This window comes from Phalacrocorax carbo, chromosome 2, assembly GCF_963921805.1.
Source record: "Phalacrocorax carbo chromosome 2, bPhaCar2.1, whole genome shotgun sequence".
Lineage (NCBI taxonomy): Eukaryota > Metazoa > Chordata > Aves > Suliformes > Phalacrocoracidae > Phalacrocorax > Phalacrocorax carbo.
In genome coordinates this window covers 20,396,593-20,423,158 of record NC_087514.1, presented here as the reverse complement: position 1 = coordinate 20,423,158, position 26,566 = coordinate 20,396,593, and the positions used below count along the sequence as shown (strand labels likewise).

The 26,566-nt window shown below is 38.2% G+C and overlaps 1 protein-coding gene across 1 annotated transcript; it reads right to left on the bottom strand.

Annotated features, from left to right (window-relative positions):
• Positions 1-362: 362 nt before the first annotated feature.
• Positions 363-26,032, bottom strand: EIF3E (eukaryotic translation initiation factor 3 subunit E). The gene is made up of 13 exons (XM_064442232.1): positions 25,873-26,032; positions 24,011-24,125; positions 21,102-21,219; positions 17,146-17,188; positions 16,583-16,687; positions 13,683-13,808; positions 12,171-12,295; positions 10,960-11,086; positions 8,671-8,772; positions 7,558-7,667; positions 2,001-2,103; positions 1,606-1,740; positions 363-531 (listed from the first exon to the last, which is right to left on the bottom strand). Exons 1-13 carry the CDS (start codon positions 25,960-25,962, stop codon positions 493-495), a joined length of 1,338 nt encoding a protein of 445 aa, XP_064298302.1. The 5' UTR covers positions 25,963-26,032; the 3' UTR covers positions 363-492.
• Positions 26,033-26,566: the final 534 nt, after the last annotated feature.

The following is a 26,566-nucleotide window of genomic DNA, read 5'->3' as shown; positions in this document are numbered from 1 at the left end:
GGTTTCATAAAAGGTGTAGGCTGCACATGCTTTCACTTCACTGAGCTGCTTCTGTGACAAACAAAAACTTCTGCATGGAAATGCAGAAAGAGATTTTAGTTTGGCCAAATGTTCAGTGGGGATCCATTTGTTTGTACCATCCACTTTTTTAAATGTGACATTTTCAATAGATAATAAATAGTTGTAATTCTCCACTTCCAAACTCAGACAGCTCTGAGTGCAATAGCAACCTTTGGTACAAACAAATCTAACAGAATTAACATTCTAAATTTTACAAGCTGTGATTCAAAAATGCTCAGAACAATATTATGTTAAAAAGCCCCTACACAACATAATTAAGTATTTAAGAGATGCACAGACTGTTAAAATTAGCCAATTTTATTCAAATAATGTTAACATGTAACACATAATTACCTTGTCTCAAAAAAGTTACACATATATGTACTTTTTAGTCAAATGAAAACTGATTTTCCCCCCCTCTGGAGAAGTATTTCAATAGAAGCCAGAGTCTTGAGTAGCCCAGTTAGGTGCCTAAAAATAAATAAATAAGGATTAGTAGAAAAGAAATTACTATCTGTTGGTTACTGAAATTTATGAGAAGTTATAAATTTGTAATAATACTGATATATGGCTATGAAGTGAGTATACTGTTACTTAGTGAAGGATACTCTAAGTTTACAGCAAGTGTTGATATAGCAAATATACTTGCTGCAGTTAAGTTGTACAGCCTGAGCTCCCCAAGCTAGTAGTCTCAGAAAGGAAAGTTCTAGATGATTCCACAATACAAAAATAATTTGGCAGCTACATTTTTTTAAAATAATGTCACATAAGTTTCATACAACTTCCGTTTAATGGGATACATTAATGCACCACTGCTTGTCCAACTTCCATTGATATTTCAGCCAAGTAGTGAGGAAGTCCAATAAACGAACTTAAATTTTTTAGTGTTTTGTAACAGGTGCTTTGGTAGGTTTTTTTGTCTAAGTATGTATGGCTGCGTCCTTAGTGGACCTCAGTCATCCACCTTACACTGTTATTCTCCCTCAAAGCTTCCTATACTGTAAGGTGGACAGAAGCAAAGCCAGATGATCTTGCCAACTTTCTTATTTTCTCTGCTTCTACTTAAGCCGCTGGCTGACTTAATTATGTTCTCTAGTACTGCATGATATGCGTTTTACACAGCTCCTCCTTCACATTTCAGTCTTAAGCATCATTCATTTTTTTTCAGTACTACATACACACAGCTACAGATGCTTTTCAAGTACAACCCATTCGAAAAAAAAGTAGTACAACTCCTTTAATTAATGTCACCCTTCAGAATCAGCCCTTTTCAGGCAGTGAAGAAGACCATTTGAAGGAATTAGAGAATCAAATGACAGAAGCACACCTAGTCACACAACAAAAAAAGAATACCTAATGGTGACATGAGAGGAGAGAGGAAGACAAGAATCACTGTCTAATACTCAGCATAAGAAAATCAACCTTTTTCCTAGTGTGAGAACTAGAACTAGGTACATCTGATGAATTAAGGAACAGGTAAAGAATTATACTTAAATATATCTCACAAAAAAAGCAGGAATTTAGAGAAGTGTAACTGATACTAACCTCAGATCTACCACTCTGATTCAATTTCTTCTCAATGTTCATAGCCAACATTTGACTACGAAAAGACAGGCTTTTGGTCTTTTCAATCACTTGTTGATAAGGTGAGACTGCATTGTTGCCCATGACTACATGGCCCTAAAACACAGGGAAGACAGAGCATATTTAACAGTCACTCAGAATGCATATGCCTTTAATTTAATGCTCTGCTTCCAGAGCTTTTAAAAATCACCTACACACAGGATCAAAACAGAAAAAAATTAAGATCCGCTTTATGGGTAAAGAAGAAAAAAAACCAACCCACCACAGCAGAAATTTGAATTTGCTGTTCCTGAGTAAGGTACAAGAAATTCAATGAAAAATTCAAGAAATTCACTTGGATCCATCTATGTTCTTACCAGCTTTGAATCCAATTTGGCATCTAATCGTGCATTTCGAATTAGATTGACAATCCATCTTTCCGCTTCTTCTGGAGTCATATTTAGTTTATCTGCCAACATACTAAAGATAAGAGACATACCAGCAGGTGAAACAGAATCCCTCTGATGTCGGTAAACATGACATGGGACTATGAATACAAGTTAAACCAACACAAAGTTTGGAACAGGCCAAAACTTTGATTCAATAAATACCACAGATCTGGGAAGCATATGTTCATTTGACTGAAATTACTTTACAGCTTACAAACATGGACTCCTGCACATCTCCCACGCCCACTGCTTTACACTGGGTCATTGTGAGCAAGGAATTAACATCCTGAAAGTCTATACTTACTCACTCTGAACTACATCTTCCACTTAAATCTTGACCTGCACAATTTTTATATATTCCTATTACACCTTACCTACATGAACATTCTTTGGAAAATTTTCATTAAGTAATCTCAACACAACATAAAACAGCAACCATCATTATAAAGAGAACAACTGAATTGCTTTTATTTCTTATTTAAATCCAGCCAGCAGTCTCAAAAATCTAGACCGATTAGTCCAGGAAAGTATCTCTCAGTAGCTCATTTAGCAATAAACTTCACCCTGAAGTTTCAGGAACAAGAGCCATGAGACAGTTTGGTACAGAAGATGTGACAGATATACTATGCTCAAACTTCTTGCAGTTTCAAGGAGGGATGGTGGGGGAAGACAGATAAAGGAACATTCTTAATGAAGCAAGCACTCTTGTCCAGGAATAATTCCTTCTGATGGCATTTTCTGTGGCTTTCCAGCCAACTCCTTTAGCCTCCTGCTGGCAGTTGGCTCATACAGGACATTTGTAACACTCGTTCTTACATCAGCTTTCAGACTAAGGTAACAAACATGAGGTAAGGGCTACCGACATGACCAAAAAGCCAGTTGGCTACACTGAATTCCACAAGATGTCAATTTCTCACCATTTCATGGGATCTTAAACGTATTTTTCTCCACCTCAAAGAGTGATTTCCCTCTGATGATTATCAGTATCAAGTAAACACTTTAACATATCAATTATTAACTCATCTACCTAGCTGGACAATCTATATAGTCTTTATATGGTGTTTTCTCCTACGTGTTCTTGATCTCTCACCCTTCCCCCAACTCTAAAAGTAAATTCCATTTTTGTCAGAGACAAACAAGAACTGAGGCAAACAGATGAAAAAGGTAACTTAAAATACTGGACTTACACTGAACTCACTGCAGTGAAACAACACAGTCAAACTATCTGGAGTTTCGCAAGGCAAGGGGAAGTGAAATCCAACCAACCACAGTTGCTACTGTTTCCACTAGAACTGCTAAAATGCAGTTGAACTAGCAGTTTTAGAGAGTGAAGGCAGACAAGTTAAGACAATAGAAGCCATTTTGTGGAATTATCAGTCACCTAGACAGAGTAAGACATATTTCAACAGGAAGAAGCTACAAATTGCTTTACTACCTTTGAAACAGTGATGTTAAGCACCTGACTTAAAACTAAAAAATTTCAAACTGAAAGAACATCAGGTGGGGTGTGTGCATGTAAAGTGGAATTCTTGTATTGCTCTCTTAGAAGCATCAGTAGTATCCAGATATAGTAACTCCTCCACCAGGATACCACAAGAATGGTTACTGCTACTACACTAGGGATTAAGCAACCTACCTTTAGGATTAAAGCATGGAACCTCCACCCTTGGAGGGAGTCAAGAATGAACTAGACAAGGCCTTAAGTAGCACAATGGAACACTGCAGTGGGTCCTGCTCAGAGGTGCAGCTGGGTGCATGGGGTTAAACAAGTGACTTCCAGAGGTCCCTTTCAACCTACAGCACCTATATTTTTCTCTTCCGGTAACCTAAAGTCCCCATGTACTTGGGGGGGAAGAGGGCACAGGCTTCTAGAGAGTCATTCCAAGCCAAAAACTACAGAGTGCTTTATACCACCTAGCAGGTAAGTCTACTTTTTCCTGTTACGTCTAAATTTTACTAGCTCAGAGGTGGCCTTGCAATAAATTAAAGGTTGTATGACCAAACATAAGCAGATATGCAGCTACATGACAGAACTAAACACAACTCTGTACAGGTATTTTTTCCTGCACCTGCATTTGTAAAACTTACAAATCGTAGAATGAAAATAGCAGGGTAAGAAGTGATAAAAAACTTATTTTATCTGAACTTCTAGCTTTGATATTTACATGGCTTTAAAATTTTAACATTAAATAAAAAGTTATCAAGTAACAACTACCTTTTAGTGAAATACAGATATCTACTAAAAACCTAAAATTTTGACACACCTTTGATGCAAAAGATGACCCTATTCCTGCACTTGTAGCAAGTAGATTCCATTCCAGGGTCTCCTTGCAGGCCACACTGAGGCAGCCACCACCACCCAAAGTACGTGGATGTATAACATGGAGGAACTTGCCTGGTAAAGCAACACATGTCCAGAAAAACTTTCTCCATCCTTCCTGAGCAAAAGTACTGAAGATCTATCCTGATTACAATTATGTAGCAAACAACACTATTCTCCCACTGCATTGTTAAAACAGGCATCTAATACTCTCAAGAGATACAAACTGCAGCTTAGACCCATACATGTTTACCAGTTGAAGTAATAGTGACACGTTCAAATGCACAAACACCTATTAGACACCATTAATACTAAGGAATGGAAGCAAGAAAAGTTGTATTCTAGATTAGCACTGTTGTGATTTCAAAGGGTAGTTTCCCAACAATAGTTTTGAAAATAGTTCTTTAGATTATTTCTGTCCCTCTGTTTTATAAGATGCACTTATTTGGGTCATGCTAGGGCAACGGTTATCTAAGTTTTCCTTTGCTTAAAAGCCAAGTTTACTGAATTCCATACAACTTCATATATGAATAAGCCTATCCTGTACTGCACACAGAAGAAAAAAATATAGAAAAGAATGAAGCATATTCAGCTCTTCGATTAAATACAGGCATATTAAACTAACCAAAACACACTGTGAATTAATTTCATCTATTACTCCCTAGTAAATATGGTATTTCAAGCAGTAAACTAATTGCAGTATGATTTGGGATGTATAAATTTTAAGTTAAAACTGATAAAGCAACTACATCTTTTGGAAAGAAGTCAGCTGCCTAACAGATGTAAGTAGTTAAAAAAAACATTAAATGAGCCATCTATTTTCCATTTCACATAAGGAATAGCAGATTTCCCACTAATTGTTTTCCAGTTTGTTCCAAATAGTTAAACAGTACTTATCAAGCACTGTGGTACAACCAACTAGTTTTCAACTCCAGGAACAGCAGTGGAAATCACGTGTGGACAAAGAAATGCAAGAACTCAAACATTTAATTAAAAGCATTTCAGCTGGCTAATTTCCTCAAAAGTAAGTCTGAAATGCACTAAGAAATACTTATGCACCACACTTAAGCCCAAATCTAATGATTGTTACAGCTTGCACAGACATTTAAGGCTTATATCCATCATTTGAAACACAACAACCTATTGAAAAGAATCTCATTACTGACGATTGATTCCACATGCAATTACCTGAAGTGATCCATGGTAGGAATATCCAGTCAATCTGAAATATGTGTCTCAAATCAAAGTCTATCACTTGCCTCAGAACACACCATAATGCTTATAAAGACTTCTACCTATATTTATGAATCACTGACACGTAACAGGGAGAGCCAACACAATATTTACCACACTTGAGGTTGAAATACCACATATGGCACAAAAAATATAAACTCTAAAATAAACACTAAAAAAGACATGACAGCCACCTACGAAACACCTTGATTTGTTAAATAAAGCTTACTATTTTTGCTGTAATGAATCACTGGTATGTTAACCACAGTTTATCAGTATCCTTTGACAGAAAGACTTGAACCATACTTAAGATACATCCTCCGGACTCTCTGCTCATTGACTGGAGCCAGATCAGAGAAGCAGACTTCTCAGAAAGACACCTAGTCTTTAGTTAAAAAGCTTAAAAATCTAGTTCCATTGAAAACTTCTGCTTGAATATGCACAGTATTCACAGTACTAAACATCATTTATAGGAAATAGCAAGGCACTATTAGGAATGAGTTTCTGGGTAATATAAAACCCAAGAGAACTTTACATTTTTTCTTCTAAATACTTATTCAAAACCCCTTTATACCTAAGTGTGCAATGATCCGCTTAAAGTGATTTTAGATAAAGTATTAGCCCCCTTATAAAAGTGAACATTAAGTATGGAAAAGTTTTGTTCACAGCATCTAATTCAGTTTACTATTATGACTAGACTTAAAACGATACACCACAGCCAATTAAAATGCTTAAATTCAGTGTTTGCCTTTTACATTGAAGTCATTGACTATTTTAAGCTGATACAAAGGGTGAAAAATTTTCCAAATGCATTGAAGAGAAGTGTGTCACCCAGTGACCAGAGATTAAAGTAATAAGAATCTTTGTCGTCTCTCCAACTATACATATCCATGAAAAAAAGCAACCCTTTCAATGAGCTTGCAAAACTAAGACAATTTTCTCTCAGGTCCTTTTCTTTTGAAATCAAGCAGCGTTAAATTGCTTCCTCAGAGGACCAGATGCACACATTTGCTCTGGATGCAAGCTGGTAACAAGACTCCATTGAACTTGATCGATTTAACAGCCTTGGTTTCTGCCGTGTCAAGGATCTCTGCACTGTTCTTTACCATTGAGATTTTTATAGCATGCAGAGTTTTTTCACTTCAGTTTTTTCCTTTTTAATTTAAAGGATGTGGAAATATGGGGAACAGGGCAAAGGCCAAGTAGAAAGGGATCTCAAGCATGCATAACAACATCTTCCTGCTTAGTTTTTACAATAGAGGCATCAGAGCTGATCCATTTGAGAAGTCTGCTATTACAAAATTAATTTGAGTAAGTGACAGACATCCTTGCTAGTAAGAACATCGTTTTCTTACAGACAGATCTCTCACTTTGTGCCACAGGGAATAAGATCTATTGTTTTCTATTTAATTAATGAAAAAAGCAATACAATTCTACTTATTTTCAAGGAACATACCTATGAGACAGACACAGGTATCCATATCTACTAAATAAATAAATTTAAGCAACTGCTGTATTTGCGATTTGTATTTACTTAGTATTACCACTCTATATCAATGTGTGGAATTGAGCTCCAAATTAAGGCACGTGGACTTCAGTGACACTGAGTATGAAAGTTCCCATTAAATTCAGTAGAGATTTAACTTGACACCATGAGAAAATTTTAGCTTGAAGGCAGTGTTTGTTTGCCGGTAGGGATGGTAGAGATCAGTTGTTTTAAAGTTAACCACAAGAATTCAACGTTAAAATATGATTGTTGTCATTTAAGTAGATCACATTAGAGCTATAAAAGTAGAAAGACAGCTATCCAATTGGATTTTAGTTAATTATTTGTTTTTTATCTGATGATGGAATATTTTACTGACATTTACACTGTTTGTCAGTCACCCATGACTGATTTTTCTGAACTGCTATATTAAGAAGTTATCTTACCCAATGCTGATACATTGATGGATGCGACAAAAAGTCTCAAATATAAAGAGACGGGCATTCTCAATGAAGTCCTCAAGGCACGCCACTAAGAAGAAATCATTCACAAGCACCTGCAAGTGTAAGGAGAAGGGAACACTGAGAAGTCATGGAAGTAGTAATCTACTGGTAGACACCATCTGTAAGATCAGTGAACAGTTAACCTAAAAATAGTCCTTGGTATATTCCAAGATGTGGAGGAAAAAGCTACATATTTAGTAGAAACTTTGTTCTGCAGCTTGCTAAATTAAAAATCACATGCTAACACAATCACTGAGGTTTGACTCAAGAAGAGAACAAGGTCTACTGCTGTCACAATTCTACTGAAGATCCCTCCAACGCATAAAACCTAACTCTCCCCTTGTATTGTAGCATTCTCCTCTCACTGCAGTTTCATCAGCATTGACCTTACCATGCAAGCCAGCTTATTTAGTAGTGCAAGTGTACCTATAGATTTCCGATTACAAGACTGCCAGCCCTGTGCAGTGAAGATGATTAAAAGCCTTCTGATTTAACAATTAGGTGACTAATATCAAAGAAAGGAAAGCCAAACCAGAGGCTATAAAAATTGGTACTAAGGTTCAGCTATTAGAAATACTTTTACACTAGTCAATTCAAGTGTTCAGTATCTTCAACTGTTCATAGCAGATTAACTAAGTATGTTCCAAGCCTATGTGTCTAACTATCCTAATGCTATTTCCCATTACTTTTCAGCACTACAATTCCAGGAAGCAGTGTCTTTCAGAACAAACTCAAATCCAAGCTTTTCTTCAAGTACTTATCAAATACTAATGGAAAATCTGAAGCTCAGCCAAATGCATGATTACCAATTCACATCATCTTCTAGAACTGCCTAAATGTAATTTTAAAGCTATATCCTTACCCATAAGTGCTAAGTGATATAAAATGAGTTGTCAAAAACAAAACAAAAACACACACCCCAAAATCCACCCCCATGAATTTAAAACTCAGAACATTAGCAATGGAATCAAACACCACTTGAAACAAATTAGCTGGCCACTGTGAATTTGAGAGCGCCTTATTTAAGAGAAGAGTCTTAAGTGTAATAAGCCTTACTGTTTCACACTCTCTCAGCTTCTTCTGTGCACCATCAAAATCAAAATTAACGTACAAGCATTCCACAAACTCTGTGATAGGGTCCCTGTATGTGTAGGACTCCTGTCAAAAAATATTAGGAACAATATTAGAAATCAAGGCCACAGAGTCACTATTCCTTATAGTCTTCAAACAAGATTTAATACTGGAAATAAGTCCATACATCACCTTAAAAAAATGCTTAGGTTAAACTTCTCAATTCCTCTGATAAAAGCTGTGCAAATGTGCCCCCCCCTTCCCAAGTAGTCTGGGTAAGCAATCTGAAGTGTAGTTTCACCTTCAATATTTAGTGCTGCAATCTTTGCATTAAAAAAAGAAGTCAGTCTCTAGACCTGGTTCTGCATCAAACCTCCAAATTTCTTAAAACATAGTCGGATGGATAGTCTTCCTAAATTCTGATTTCAAAAGACTAGTCCAATGCCAATTCATACTTCAAATTTAATGATCATTTGATTTACATGAACAACATAGCTAACACAAATAACACTACTTTCTATATACAAAAGTACTTGAATATATTTTGGCATTACAGGAATTTCTCAACTTTCTCAATTAAAAGGCAGGAAAAACACTAGACCTGTATACATCATCTGTGTAAATTAAGACTAATTATAACATCCTCCGATATGTCTCTAAGGCACAGTTTCAGACAGCTTCACCCAATATCTGTCAATATCTGCTGTAGCATACAGTAAGATCAGCAGATTAAGGGAATTACTAAAATATTCTGCCTGCCCCCCCCAAGTTATCTTTCCTCCCCAAAGGACTGTATTTACAGCCTCATTATTTAGGTTTAAAATTCAGTTTTACAACTAAATATTTTTTACATCAAAATTGTACTTGTTAACCTTGTAATTAACATCCACTATGTAAAACAGTTTTGGATCAATCACCTTTTAAATTTAATAGATATAAACAACACATTACTTACCTATCATTTCAACACTTGCAAGTATTAGCAATCTCTTAACTGCTCGTAACCAGCCTACCATATGATATTTGACAAATCACTTGATTCAGTGCTTTGCTTTTCCTATGTAGACAAGTCACTAGTTATCCTGTCTGACCCACTTTCAAATCTGTAAAGCCTCTACCACTTCATAATTCAATATAATGAATGGTACAGAGTAGAAGAGTACTAAGAAATAAATCTCTTACCAGATATTTCAAAACCAAAGCCAACAGAGTTGTATTTTCAAAAGGAACACCCTAGTGATCTTTTTCTATTCATACCAATTGTACAAGATAAAACAAAAAGCAAAAATCCCAAAACTGTAAAGTGTTACTTTACTTCAAACATTAGAAGTTTGTATTACATAAGTTTAATGCTAAAATCAGGTTTTAGCTTAACATAAAAGATGAGTCTTAACATTTCGACTACTTCATAGCTTCTTATGCTACTTCTTTTGTGAACACTAATTCTTAAAAACTGATTAAGATATGCTTAAAAGTCAATCTTTGCATTGACTGGTTTGCATAGTTACATCAATGCTTGAAGTGGACTTAATCGATTGCTAGCCTGTAATAACTGCACTGTCACATATATATCATAGGTTATTATCCACATATATATTATTCTAAATACAAACGTTTGAAGCATGATGGCTTTATTTGAAATCAGCACGCAACTTGTATACAGAATCTTTGCCATAACCCCCTTGACTGATACCAAGCACAATTCTTTTATTGCTCTTGTCCATATCTCCATCCTCATAACTGTGACAGAAGCATTTCCTTGAAAATACACACAGAATCATAGAATCATTAAGGTTGGAAAAGACCCTTAAGATCAAGTCCAACCGCTAACCTATCACTGCCAAGTCCACCACTAAACCATATCCTCAAGTTCCACATCTACCCTTCTTTTAAATACATGCACATAGTTCAATGGTTTTGAAACTGAAACAAGATCCCTTAACTCATACAACAGTTTCTTGTAGGGATGGCTGAAAAAGAAGAATCATATCTGAAGCCATTTCACATATCTTGTTGAGTTTTCTGCATTTCATCATACACAGATAAAGTAAAATTGAGTGCATATTCTATTTTACTCATTGCTTGTTGACATGAAAGGAGGAAAAAAAACTCTTCCATCCTCCCACGCATTTTAGTTCACAATGAAGGCTTTGGTCAATGAGAGCAAGTGAGCACCAAAATATACAAGTCCTAAACCAGACATACTGTTAGAAGAAAGTTATTATGAAGTCTCAGTCAAGAAGGACAGACAGTATCAGGTATTTCAGTCCTTACCTGCTGAATAACCTTGACCAGATCTTTCAGCACTTGCCTACGTTTTCGAACATCCTTATTTGTTATGACCGCAGTAGTCAGATATCTGAGGATATGTGGGCACATTGTCTGAATTGCATTGAGATACCTAGAAAGAAAAAATACAGGTAAAGCTCAGATAATGCAATTTTGCATCAATACAGTACTCATGATAAACAGCTTATGCACCTTTTACGCAATACAATGCCCAGGCTTACAACTGACCATTTATTCAAAAACAGAAGGATAAGTTATTTTTGTTAACCTTGTTGTCACCTTTTTGGGACGGGGGAAGAGGAAGGGAAGCAAGGGGAAGAGAAGGCAGCAGTGCACTAGGGAGAGGAGAAGAGGGCACTGCAGAAGAACAGTCCATATGCTAAGTTCAGGTCAACACCTGTCAGCTACACTGATTCACAAGGGGTTTGCATGAGCACATGGAACTACAGGAAATCCTTTCTCATATTGTCACTGGAGCCTGAAACTTTCCTGTTCAACTGCCCAATAAAGTAGCCCATATTTGCCAGTGAGAAGTATAAGTTAAAATTAAAAACCAAACCAACATATACACTATGAAACAACGGAGACAAAAGTGCCTGCTACAAATTATGAGTCTACTGGGCTCATCTTGCAAAAAATTCAATGGCTTTTCTTCAGTATTGTTCTCCTATTCTTTTACCTCCAACCAGGTACTAGAAGGAGAGCAAAACTTAACTGATTTCTCAGTGTTAATCTGTTCTAGACTGCTAGATCTACATATAAGAAGCCAGACTTCTCACAAATGGCTGAAAATGAAAACACTACATTCTCAAATTTTCCTGAAGAACCCTTCTCAAATAGGTTTTGTAAAATCAGAAGAGAACAATACCTTCCCCTACAGCCCTAAAAAAAGATATGGTAGAAGTCAGTAATCTAGCAAAACCACTTATTCCGTCTCCCCTAAGAACCAGAAAAAAGAGCCAGTTCTTCCTACTTCACCACCCCTTCTCTTCAAGGGGAAGTATGACCATGAAGAAACACAGATTATACACAGAAATTCAAGAAAAAAGCCTTGGAAAAAATATTCAAAGGGTTAATATCATTAGAACTTCTAAGCAGTTTCAGGCTTTGGGCTGAAAAAAGTTCAACAAGCTTGCATATTCATCACCTGCCTTCATTTTGATTTAAAGACCCCAACATAGCACAACACAACTTACTGTGGTTGATAGAGAAAAAGGTCAATGATGTTGTCTCTCCCTTTAGGATGATTAAAAAACACAAACAAAGACCAGTGGATGAGCCATGTTCTTTGCTGAAGGGACTGCAGTGGAGAGCTGACAGACTAAAAGAAAAGGTAACATTGGCTTAAGTCAAACAAAACACAGACAGTTTCCATAACTACTAATGCATGGAAACCTGTAATTGTTCAGAAATTTGTGATTTTCTACCAGCTCCTTTTAACTGTTATTATTCTCAGGCTGAGTTTGACCTCCAGCTTTTTAACCTGTCACCTGCTAAAGATAAATCTGCTGAAAGTTATAACCAAGATAAATTTTCCCATATTATATCCCAAATTGTTTGACAAAAGTTTGTCTTCTCTTATTGGAAGACCATAGATTTTGGTTCTCCAAAGACCACAATACTAATCTAAGTTATTACTTCCCTTTTTAATCCTGATTTTAGTTTCTTGTATTCCCTCTTCAGATCTGAGGAACTACTTGGCCTCTCTAGGTTTTTGATTTTTCTTCCTTTCTAAAGGCTCACAAGAGCTTTTTTGCCACACTCTCAGACAATGATGAACACACCATAATCACTTTCAGCCAAGAAATAAGAATGTAACTATCTTCATTTAAACCAGCTAATAATGCACAAGTATGGATTCAGCTCTTAGTATCTGTATTAGCTCCAAATGTCAGCAGCACTTCAGATTGCAAAGCAACATCTTGAGAAGGAACTGACATAGCAAATAATAATCACCCCAAAGAGCATGACAACTACTATGATTCTATACTAAAAAAATAATCTTGGAGTCTAATGAATAAGTCAAATTTAATAGTTTATTATAACCATACAGGTTCATAAAGATGAGAATATTAGAGGAGAAAATTTGTTAAGATTCTGGTTCAGGAGACAAACTCTCACATTTCAGATATGACCACTGAAGCCCCATGAGCAGAGAAGACTGAGAGGCCTTTAACCACTTCAGTTTCCCTGAATTAGTACTGCAGCCCCATTCTTTCCCTTCATGGTCTTGGTGCTCATCTGAATTCAGGAGTTGGTGAGGAAGCTGAATTGGCTCAACTTTATTTCTAAAAACAAGCCGTCTTACATTTTCTCTCAAAAGTGTTATTTTCTTCATGTGAATATAGTTGTTACCTGAATTTTACTCTTTACAGAAAATGCATAGTACTGACTGAAATTTAAGCAGCAAACAATTCCACACAATGATACCTTAACACAAACTCATCCTTGAGACTACTTTTTGTTTATTGGAAATATCCTAAAAGTTCTCAGCTACATCTTCAGATGTGTTAAGAGGGAAACAAGTAATTTGATAAAGGAAGCTTCACTATCTCTTCATGAGCACCATTCGACTCTCCCACTATTAAAGAAATACCTATTGAATAGGTGGTAAACTACTAAACAAGACTGCAAGTGATTCGTAATAAAACTTGAATGCTAATACCTCTAGCCTCTCACCTCACTAACATGATCAAGATTTTACTTACATTATTATCTATCGTCTCCTTTAGTCTTGTGAGATCTTCCATTGCTGCATCCCAATTCTGCATCAGAATTTCCGATGCCAGTTTTCCCCACAGAGAACTCAAAGCATTTCTGTCTGTTGCTGGAACCTATTTTCAACAACAGCAAAGTACTACTCTTAATTTTTCATTAGTCTTTACTTTAAAAAATAAGAAAAATACTTTATGGCAGTATTTTTGGTTTACAAGATATCAAATTTGCATGGTCCTATCCTTCCAAACAAACTACTTCTTTTAAAAAAGCAGTTTAGGTACAGAAGGAAAAAAAAAAGGAATAAGTCTGAAATAGAAACTAGAAAATCCTGCCAAAGTAAGACAAAGCTCCATACTGATGCAGTTTAAGTTTAAAAACAAAAACAACAAAGAAACAGCTGAGCACCAGATGACATCCTGGTTCTATGTTGGTGTTTGGTTTTCTTTATTTAGTTGATTGTTATGTTTTGTGTGTGTGGTTTTTTTCCCACCCTGCACCATATAAAAATGTTTCAAAACTACTAAACCAAGCTTATTACAAAGCAGATTCCTAAAGAAATCATGACTTAAATAGGAAACCATCTTAAAAGCACTAGTACTCAAAGTTCTTTCTGCTAATGGAAACTGAACTACTGGAAAGTGGCTCTGCTGAGAAGGACCTGGGAGTGCTGGTGGACAACAAGCTGACCCTGAGCCAGCAAAGTGCCCCTGTGGCCAAGAAGGCCAATGGTATCCTGGAATGTATTAAAAGGAGTGTGGTCAGCAGGTCAAGAGAGGTTATTCTCCTCTTCTACTCTGCCCTGGTGAGACCACATTTGGAGTACTGTGTCCAGTTTTGAGCCCCAGTTTAAGAAGGGCAGGGAACTGCTTGAGCAAAGCCAGCAGAGAGCTACCAAGATGCTCAGGGGACTGGAGCATCTCCCTTATGAGGAAAGGCTGGGAGATCTGGGTTTGTTTAGCCTGGGCAAGGGAAGACTGAGGGGGATCTCATAAATACCTATAAGTATCTAACGGGTGGGTGTCAAGAGGATGGGACTAGGCTCTTTTCAATAGTGCCCAACGACAGGACAAGGAGCAATGGGCACAAGTTGGAACACAGGAAGTTCCACCTCAATACGAGAAAAAACTCCTTTCCTGTGAGGGTGCCAGAGCAGTGGAAGAGGCTGCCCAGAGAGGTTGTGGATCTCCTTCCCTGGAGGCATTCAAAACCTGCCTGGACACAGTCCTGTGCCCCCTGCTCAAGCAGGGGGGTTGGACATGATGATCTCCCAGAGGTCCCTTCCAGCCCCTACCATTCTGTGATTCTGTAATGGTGTGCCAAAAAGCATACTTCTTACAGAAGTGTCCAGTAAAATTGCAGTTTTGTAGTAGTGAATTTATTTCCTGGAAAGGTAGTCCTAAGGTCAAGCCTGTGTCAGTTTTATACAGGAATGAATTACACTAGGTCATTCACAGTGTCAAATTTTGTTCTCCGATCAGTTACAATAGTTCTTTCATAGGTTATGTTTCATCACACAGAACTTTAAACAAGCCTTCTCCCATCAGAATTAGTAACAGAAGTCCTATACCAAGACACCACAAGCACAAAAACCAGCACTTCACTTTTTGAAGTGTTATTTGACATAAGAACAACATGCTAAGCCCAGAATTAAAGCAAGAATAATCAAGGACAGCTGCTCACAAACCTACATACGTAACTTATTTCCCCTCTCAGCACATGGAATGTACCTGTAATACTGAAAGTCAGCTTTATCATCAACTTTTAGGCTAATAACTCAACTGATTCTTACTTTAAACCCTACTCTGATTAAAGATACATTTCTCAATTTTGCTTCTTTATAGTTAATTACAGGATTTACTGTTATTTACTCTAGCAGCATTGCAGAGAGTTAAGGATATTTTCAGATGGACTAGAAATTAGACATCAAGAAGCAAGTCCCAACACATAAGCCACTATGTATTTTCAACAATCACTCCACATATCTGTGAGATACAGTTTAGAAGTCATTATCTTCCAGGCATCCAAGGTGCCAATTTAGCAGGTACTTTCAGTTGAGGAGGTTCACGCGCACTGTGCTGGTTCCAAATCTCATAATTACAGTCAGTTATTCACAATAACTGCCTTTAGATACTGCAGCTGTTCTAGCTACAGTATCTGGATTTTCAAGCAGTTACCTTAAATTTCCATTCTTTAGTGAAATGGCACATTCACTGACCACCAACAATAAATTTACTGTGTTGAGATTCCTACAAGACACTAAATCTTCATTCTCAAAATTCACTCCCACCATTAACAAATGATATGAATTACAACAAGATGAAAAGAGTTGCTTCTGAGGCAATGGATCTGGTTCTAGAATTCTCATTTAAGCTGTTTACAGTTCCTAAGCAGATGATTTATTCTCTTAAATCCATCACAAAATTCAAGACAAGACAGATGAGAGTTCAGATAAGAAACTGGCAGTTTACTTTTACCACCAATTATGTTCAATCCACCTGCAAGCTTTACAGTACTGTTGATTACATTTGTGCACAAACCCAAGTATTCATTTTGGCCCCCCCCCCCCTTCTTTTTTTTTCAGTATTTTTTCCAGGACACATTTTCAGTGAGGAAAGAAGCAGTATTCTGTAATTAAATACTACCACAAGACCTACAGATTTAAAGGACGGTTCTGAATTCAGTATGAAAGTAAGAGTTGCTGGACAAATCAGTGATAGTCATTAACAATTATTTTCAAACTTTTCTTTGGGACACAGTAATTGTCTTAAAAAACCTAAAAGTATTATATTTTAAGAATACAGAGAACTTACTGGACTAAGTATTTAATTGGAAAAAACCCCTAAACCAACCACAAAGCAAAACCCCAAACCAACACAGACCCAAAACTTACCAGAACCCTAAAGAAGTAGAGGTATTCTGCAGCTCCTGAGTAATTACCACATTCATACTGGAATTTTGCATACCTGTAGAGGGTATCTAGATACTCCTGCCTAAACTGAAAAGGAAAAAAAAAGAGCTTTTCTTCACTAGGAAAAAAGAAACATGCTCTTACAAGCCAATTTTAATAGTAAAGTAACCTTTGAAGTCTTCAGGTTCTTTGAAAGACAGGGTACATAGGAAAGACAATAGAAGACTATTACACTCTTAATCCATGCCACTGAACTAAATTTTATACCAATACTGGAAAAAAGGTGAAATTCTATTACAAAGTAAAGCACATCTTAGTTACAAGGATGCAGTTAACATTAAGTTCCAGCTTTATTTTTGTTTGTATAAAAGAGTTCAGAGGCATTCAAATGAAGTACATCAGCATTACGAATTCCGCCTGTTAGCTACGTGGATTTGAGACAGGCCAAAATGCTAGTCCGTGATTGCTCAAAGCTGTGGGCTGTGAGGGAGGTTGGGTGGAGATGTTTAGAACTAAATTCAGATAAAAGAATTAAAAACACTTACACCATGCTTCTCAGCTAAATAGTCAAACAGCATCCGACCGTCCCTATAATGAAGAGATAAAAACCACTGTTTTGACAAAGCAAAGTGATTGTTACCATGCAACACAGCCTTTAGCCATTAGAAGTAAAATACCCAAATAAAGTATAAATTTAAAGTGATACTCTGCCTGTTGTGCAAAAGTAACTGCAGAAATTATTCCTGAAGTGTCATGAAGAAGTTTCAGAATCTTAAAAACATTATAATTTTAAATAAAGAATATCACCTGCAACAATAACTAGAGTTCAGAAAGGGTGGGAGGTTGTTTTAAAGTTGACAGCAGCCTTAGCTTTCAGTATGAAAGTTAAATTCTGACTTAGAGCTCTTCCCACACTCACATTCTAATTCCACAGCAGTTACTCCAGCCAAGCAGTTTGAATTGAACAGGAGACAGGAAAAAAGTGGCAAAGGCTAAGGTAAGATAGAATTAAAAAGCAAACTTATCCCACTGTTAGCACTAGGACGCAGTGGTTAGCAAGAATACTTCTACCACAGCAAATGCCAGCAGAACACAAAACTAAAAAAAAAAAAAAATCATACTTATTAAGTTCTAAACATCTAATTCACACCTGATCATGTTTCTGAAGCTTTTTTTAATTCATCATGGATAATAAAAGGACAAGCAGCATTATCTAGATCAAAGGAAAGTTCAAGCCTCCAGTAGGCAAGCACGAAATTATCTACCACCAATAAGTCCCATGTTAATGACCACAGGCCTTTAGCTACCTATTTTTAAACAATAACTTAGTGAATAATTTTTTTTATCCAGTCTCTGCAATGGATCTTGATCAGCTCTTAGAGCAAAACTTTAGCAGGCCAGCTTTTCTTTGCAATAAGAACTCCATTCAAACTCTGCTGCAGTCATCTAGCAACAAGAACCACAACTGAATTAATATACATAGTTTAATTCATATTCATAACTGAAAATATATTTTCAATTTGGCAGTTGGTTTTTATGGACTGCCCTCCTACAATACAGAAAGAATTAAAGAATTTTTTTCTCTCCAGCCCCCCACCTCCACGGGCATGCGTCTGTACCCATAGATACACTCCACTTCATCTCTTCTGTACATGTACAGTTCAATCATGTGGTAAAGACAACTTGGACAATTCATGGAACTTATTATATCTGATATAATATGTACCCAAGACTTAACTGAAGAGGAGAGCATCAAGCTATAATTCCTCTTGGGACAAAGATACAGTAAAAGTGTATGCAGGGGAAAGTCTCACCATTTATTGTGAAGTCAGCTGACTGCAAAGCTGTGAGTTTGTTTAATTGGAATTCATGGTATAAGATCCTAAATGGAAATGGCACATTGCCAAGGTAGCCAAGAATGACAATCCCCTGTAACACTTGTGGAAGCAATGAAATCATCTCATGCATTTCTTCCACTGAAAGATACTTCAAGGATGAGGAATACTGACTATTCTTCTATAATTTTAAAGTCAGTGTCCTCTAACAGCTGCATGGTAAAAAAGTGAGATGTGTTGGCTTATTCTTGAAAGAACTTCCACTTGCCAAGTCTCCTTTACACATTATCTACCATTTCCCAGGCTTTGATATTTCAAACATCACTGTCATGGACCAAAACCCATGACCTTAACCCCTGATAACATGCAGCTCTAAACCTGATACAAGATTCCAAATTACCAGCAGAAATTCACAAAAGCCAAAGAACAAAGAGTTGCCTTCTATTATCCAAAGTATGCTGCTCAGGCCTAGACAGAATGACACCTTTCAGCCTGATTCTCCCCATCACTGTATAACCCCAATAATCTGCGTTAAAACTTCTGTTGCGCCAATAACCCCAAACCAGTACTTCTGAGCTCTGAGGTTTTCAGATATTTTAAAACCTGAAGTGATATACCAGTTCTGAAACAAAGCTTGCTGCGTATGAGTAGTAGGACTAATGTTTTATAGCATTCGGCAAGTTATATCCCAAGGACTTTCTGATCATCTCTTGCTTCCCAACAGGGTGTTTCCTATTTGGAGTAAGTACTACTGACCAACTTCTGTGAATCAAAGGCCAAGTAACAGAATACATTTCCCAAAGAATGCTAGTAATTAGAATTGCGACAAGGTAACTTTTTCCTAGGCCAAATATTTTAATAAGAACTGGCTAAAGGCAAAGCAAGAATTGATTAAGATACATATGTATTGATCAGAAGTTCAAATAGATTTGCACAGAGATATGAAAGTATCAGGAAGTCTTTTCATTAAAATAAAGGTAGTCCCAGTTAATAACTTTAAGGCAGTTAACTAATGGCAACTGAGCCTTTCACTTTCAAAGCTATACTTCCAAAAACTGACAAGTAGCTCCTGGCTTTGCATACCCACCCAAGTCATAGGCAAATGTAATTCCTTTACTTGATATAATTATCCAACATAAATATCCATGCTGAAGTCAGATACAAAGGTGGCTTACTTATCCTAACAATACTATTTACAGCAGAAGCTTAAGTACATTCTGATGATATCAAACAGAAAATAGAAGCTTTTTCTGCAGTGTTGGAAAGCTAACAGATTTCATGATTTCTACTGACATCTTGTTTCATGTGTGCGTTGAGACCCAACACATTGCACCTCACCATTTCTGCACTGACCAAGTTCTTAGACTATAACAAATTCTGAAAACAATGCACAGAGTGAAGAAAACATAGGCCAAAAAGGTTGATTAGGTTTCTCAGCAAGTTGGGCGAAGGAGGGAAAGGAAGAAAGAATATTATCTGCACTTTAAACAAGGAGTGAATTCTAATCAAGTTCCCCCTTTGAGGAATCCATTTTATTCAGAGGGGTTGTTCCCAAACAAAGGTACACCTCAACAAAGATTTCTGCAGACTAGAGAAAAAAAACAAAAGTGTCTGCACATTCAGTGTTCTAAGAAAATTCCAGAAACAATGTTACAACCTTCCGTATGAGTAGATTGTACAAAGCTTGCCAACAACTGACCCAAGTACAGGCTTCACTTTCAAATTCAAGTTGAGCCGTAAGTGCTCTATCTGATGTGGTACACTCTATTTGAAATCTCAGAGTGGGTAAGGCTGAAGGGATCTAATTAATTTTCCCAGAGCCGGTTAGACATTTACTACATAGGAAACGTTGGTATTACTCTTAAGACAACAAGCAGTGATTTATGCTAAACAAACACCTACCCACCCCTCAGCTGAAGTTACACAGTTACCTCCTCAATGGCTACAGCTGAGCTCTTTCCTGCAGGGCCCAATTCAGGCTTAACCATAAAAAAACCCTCAGTCCTTAGATATAATGTACAGACAAATTCATTCTACTTCAATTATTCCCACAGGCAAAGTGAGAAGACATTGAATACATCTTAAGATTCTGAGCACTACCATACACTAAGAAGTTGGCCAGTTCAGGGGGTGAGGGAGGGTAGAGTGGAAGGACAGGGCTCCTGAAAGAAATGTGGGCTATCAGGCTGAAAGGTTGCTTATCCACCAGGCCTCCCAGACTAAGGAAGAGAGCACTCCATAATCCTCTGTGGAAAGTAGAAAAGGGAGAAAGGGCAGATGGTCTCCTAGAAATGAGAATCTGAATTGCTTCAGCCTGTATTTCTCCTCAAAACCCCCCAAACAATGCCCCTCAAAGAAGAAACAAAAAAAGCCCCCCAACCTCCCCACAACCGATCTTTGCTGTGATTTGGCTGTACTGAATGATCACTGTCACTTGTCCTGAGTTGATCCATGAACATTAAGAACAAAGATACCTTATACATAGCTGGTAAAAGCACTGAAAAGGGTAAATTGTGTCCAGTAATTCCAATTACCTGACCGCAAGCACTACTTAAATACTGGATGGAAATAAAAACATCTTTCTTTGCAGTCACTACAGAGAGCATTCTTATCAACACCTAAAGAGGTACCAACAAGCCGTCCTGAGAAATTATGTTACAAATTACCTAGTGGACTGCATTTGCCTCGTAGTCTCTGGATCCTCAAACATCTTGACAATAGGTTCAGTTTCAGCTTGAAGCTGCTTCAGCTGTGCAACAACAGTTGTTCTCTTCTCACGCAAAGCTATACACACAAAAAAAAGATTTTAATGTAACACCTTAAGTTTTTACAGAAGCCAACCTGTAATTACCTGATGCTAATAAGCACATTTGAACATGTCTTCCAGTTCCTACCTCACTTGTCCTCTCAGTCAAGTCACAAAACCAGAAGTATCTAACAATTCATTAGCTTAATAAAAAGCTTTGAACATTTGGTTCTTTTCCTTCAGTGTGGAGTTCCAATTAAGCCACCAGAGAGCAGGTATAGCTGGAGCAGAGTTTGTATTAGACAAGGTATCTTCAGGCTTCCAATAAGCAAGAAAAAAGCTTTTAAGTAAGTTCACTTTTTCCAAATGAACTTGGAAAAAAGTAGACAGTACTGTGAAACCAACAAGCTTGATTTTCCTCTTAACTGGCCAGGTTCTGAAAGCACAGTTTTAGAATACATAACTGAAAATCGACAGAAAGAATTTAAAGCAGCTCAATCCACAAAATTATGATTTGTTCACTATGCATTCTTAATTAGAATATTAAACCTTTTAAGAAAAATCATGAGGAACTAGAACTAACAGCATTAGGGTGATTATTTTACAGACCCAAACTTCCTCATCAAGTGCTACCAGTGCAGTAAAGTGAACACTTAAATAAAATTCAGAAAGTCTATATGCTTAAAAAAAGCTAAAGAAAAAACCATAGCACCCTGAGACTGGCTATATGAGCCAAGAAACATGGGATCAGAGAAGCCAACAGCAAATCCCAGGAAAGCAGTGTGCAGGAAACCATGAAAGTGAGCCACACACCAGGATGCTCAATGACACAGTGAGCCTATTAGACACTTCTTTCGTGATTTGACTATATATATATTTGTAAAGGAGGTCCAAAGTGGCTAACACCATAATGGTGACCCAACCAAAATCTAAGAATTACTTGCCTGATAGGAAGTGTTCCAATAGGGAACAATTATCTCCAACTTCAGATGAGTCTTGATATTATACAAGAGGAAGGAGAAACAGATGAAAGACCATTCAGCTGACTTACTAAGAGTACAAAAATATTTTTCTGTGACATCTGCTGGCTGTGTAATTTTAAGTTGATCTCATGGAATAGAAGAGAAAAGCAACTATAAATTGTTTAGGGACATTTCCAAGTATAATAGTGTAAGTGAAGTTAGCTTTGATTACTTAAACCAGTGAGGTCTTAATAAAAAAACCAAACACATCAGCATAATATTCCAATGAGGCCAGTGACTCCACAAAGAATCAGAATGTATGTACAGACAGGTAAGTGTTGATGCATGAAGATGACACATACCAGAAAGATCTCAGAGTAAGTTAAGACCTTTTCAGATAAAGCTTTATAAGCAAGCATCTTGAACTGTGTTAAAGCATTACCTCTCCATATGTGAATTTTATACTGAGAATAAAAGCCACAGGTCAAACAACAGTAAGTCATCATATAAAAAGATCCTGCCAAACAACACATACCCTTTTCAAACATCCCTAAGATTTTAAGAAAAACATTACAATCATGGAAATTGTTGGACTATACAAAGGCAGAGCTCCCCCAGTGACCAAATTCATTCAATTTACTTGCAGCTATGACCTTGTGAAATTATACACACAGCAACCACATAGTGGCTGTACTCAGAGTATTAAAGACATTAGACTAGTAACTTCGTGAAAGGGTGCTATGACTGCTATTTCTTGTGCTGTTTACTACTTTAGCATTTTACTACTGTTAACAGTAATAATCTTCTTCAACAGTTTAGAAAGGCTGGAGCAAGGCAATAAAGAGGAAAACCTATTCAGTTTTGAGACTTCTACAGCCCTGAGATGGTCTTACTTTTTTAATTGGTAGAACTGGTAAGTAACCTGAAGGTGAAGCTATCATTACAACCGTTTCTTACCTGACTTACCAGAGTGTCTTCCTCCTAAGCTGCAAGCAAGACAGACTACAGTCCCACTAGTTTAGAAAAACATGATGAATTTAACAAAAAGAAAGAGATGGAGAACTAGGAAGGTGTATATTCAAAGACGAGGGTCAGAAGGAAAAAACCCAAAACACGAAAACAAACCACCAAAACAAAAAACCAACCCAGAAAAAAGAAACTGGGGGGCTGGGAAGGCGCAGGGGGTTGAAACAAACAAGCCAGAAACACTGTGAAGGATAAAAGCTAGGGAAAGCAAGATATCAGTTTTCTCTCCCTCTTCAAATGCTCCTCAGGAAGATAGAAATTTAAGAAGCAAACATGAAAGTTTCGAAAATCATGGAGAAGATAGTAAGAGGTTGAATTTCATATTCCTTGCGATAATTTTCTTCTACAGAAACAGCAATTTATATGTTGACAGAAGTGAGGAAAACATGCGTTTTCAAAGACACCTGTATCTCCTCAAAGTCTAGAAGTCAGCCAGAGACAGTCAGATTAACAGAATTACTTACAATGGAAACCTAGCCTTAATATACTGGATGCTTTAAAGAAAAAGTTTAGCGACCCCAAATCATTGTGCAAAAGTGTTTACTTTGACAGAAGAAAAATAACTGCAACTGTATTAGGCTACACCTTTAAAGTGCTAGAAATAACCAAGTCAACATTGAAATACTGCAGACATCACTCAAAGACTAAGTTCCTGACAGACAAATCAAAAATTCCCAGGATTAGGGGATTCTATTTGTTTTGGTATTGCACATCCTTTTGTTAAGGCCAAAGTTAAACAGTATTCTAGTTTTTGAGTGTAAGAGGCAAGTTACCACTAGCTATTTATTATTTCAGATACAAAGGTTGTAGAACAAATTTTACTTCTAAATGAGCAACTTACCATGTGGAATTTCATCAGAATAAAGATTTTTGTACACATCCATAGCAAAATCCACCATGTTGGTATCACTAAGGAGATCCAGTTTTCCTTGGAGTAGCTCTTTTTCATTGTATATCTGAAATAGCAATTAATAGATTTCCTTGAATACTATTAAATAGTTTCCAATTTGTATTATGTAGTTAGCTTTACAGTACCGTTTATTTATGGATTTTTGTCCAATCAAATAGTTTTAAGCATCATATCTCATAGTTTTGCAAGATCTCACAGCTCGGTCATTTAGCGTGCTTACTATACAGCCTCTCCACACTTCCGGTCTGAGCAAGATACCAGCCACGGTCCTGCTATTTATGAATGTAGGAACTTCAAAAACTAGTTAGAAAACAAATAGCATTTTAGATTACTACTCCTGTTAAAGGAATAGTAATTCCTATTACAATTCATGGGAAAAGAATCCAACATGAAAAATCTCTGAAAATTTTATATATATATATATATTTATGTATGTATAAACAAATGTTGAAAAAAATAAAACCTTGGTCAGATTTTCCTTTCAAAGCAGTAAACACTTTCCACAAAATAACATGCTGAACAGTGCTGACTAGTCAAATAATTTAAGGTGGATCTCAAAAGATATCCACAAGATCAAACTGACAATTTAGTTGTAGCACAGATTAATCTAAAATACGTTGTTAGGTCTATAGCATAACAGCAAATTTAGTTTAACTTGTATAACTGGATGGTGCTTTTGTTTTTTTTTAAACTTGTCAAATTGGTTTTTAAAGTTCCTACCCCATAATTTAGCCATGAGCTGTAAACTGCTATTAGGTCTTCAAGACATAGGTGGGGGCCTAAACTAGAGTATACATTTGCATGAAGGCTGTATTGCAATTCACCACACCACATTCATGGACCTCTCAGACACAGAACCTCTAAAAGTTTAATTTGACTACAAACATTATGCTGTTCAAGAGTAACACTACAATAATAACTGTTTAATTAACTCGAGCTAATCTATAAATGCCAAAATACTAAAAATGCCCTGAAGATGACAGACATCAAGTGAAGTCCATACACTAGACAGAACACTGCTTAGGTCAAGTTGTCTCAATATACGCATGCATAATCGGTTGATTCCCAAAGCCTAAAATAGTATCTCTTTTAAGTTCAAAGCTTATGTAATTTTACACGTTTTGTTTCCATTTTAAAACGGATCAGACAAGCGTTTCAGATAATTTAGACTGACGAGAGCTCAGTCTAAAGTGTCTCCAACATTACTGGATTCTTCGTAGTAGAATAATTAAAAATGTATATAAAAAGACCAACAAGGGACAGCACTGAAGGGGACTTGCACTTGGCCGAAACATAAATTCGTGGCGACGACGTTTAAAATTAAGGTTGACTGGCAACACTACGGACGCGCCCCGCCCTGCAGCTCCGCGGCGGAGGGGCAGCACGGGTGACAGGGCCGCAGAGGAGGCGCAGGGCCTCCCAGGCCCCCGGGAGCGGGCCGGCAATGAGCCGTGGCTGCGAGGGAGAGCTTTTGCTGTTCCCTGCCCCGAATACGGGGAAGGGAGAGCGGAGCTGCCCCCGCCTCGCAAGCGAGCAGCGGGAGGAGCAGCTCCCGCAGGCCCACAGGGAGGCCCACGGGCCTGGCGCTCTCCCCACGCGGCGCAGAAGCCCCGCGCTCCTCCCTTCGGAGGCGAGCCCCGCGCCGCCCCACGGGCCGGGCCCAGGCCGCGCAGCGCCTCAGGAAGGAGACGGCGACGGCGCACCCAGGCCCACGGGAGGCACCGGCCGCTGGCGGCGCCGCCTGCCGCCCCTCCGCGCCGGGCTGGCTCCCCCGCCCCGGGAAAGCCACGCACCTCCTTGACGGAGAGGAACTCCAGCAGCGGGAAGACCAGGTGCCGGTCCAAGAAGTGCGCGATCTTAGTGGTCAGGTCGTACTCCGCCATCTTGGCCACGGGAGAGAACGGGGAAAGGCGGGGCCCAGCAACGCGCAGGCTGGCAGCGGGAGGGCAGGCCCGCTCTTATCGGCTGTGCGCATGCGCGGTACCACCTGCCCCGGCCGGAGGCGGTGGCGCCTGCGCGGTGCGTGATGGAGGGGGGGGAGCGGCGGTGGGAGCCGGTGTGGGTGGGCTGGGGTCGTGGAGGGGAGCTGGAGGCTCCTGCTCTGTTGTTGTGGAGGGCTGGGCTGGGCTGGATCTGGGGCTGGCCTCCGCTTCTTTGCCGGAGGCGGCTGCTGGGCCCTGCCGGGCGGGCAGGCGGCGAGCCGGGGCGCTGAGGGGGCGAGGCAGGGCCCGGCCCGCGCCTCGGGCGGGGGGAGGGCGCTGGGTCAGCGTGGCAGTAGCCGATCAGGGACAGCTTGTGTAGAAATGAAGTGAGGTAGGGTCACCTTAACGGGTTGGTTTCTGAAGTGAACTTATACGAGCATTATAGAGTACGTTTGAGGAGTGAGACTGGCCCCACTGCTTTGTGCCTGGTGTGGTGACTTGATTTAATCTGGTAAAGGGGCCCTGGACTGGCTTTGGCGTGAGTGAAATACTTGTTCAGAGTTGG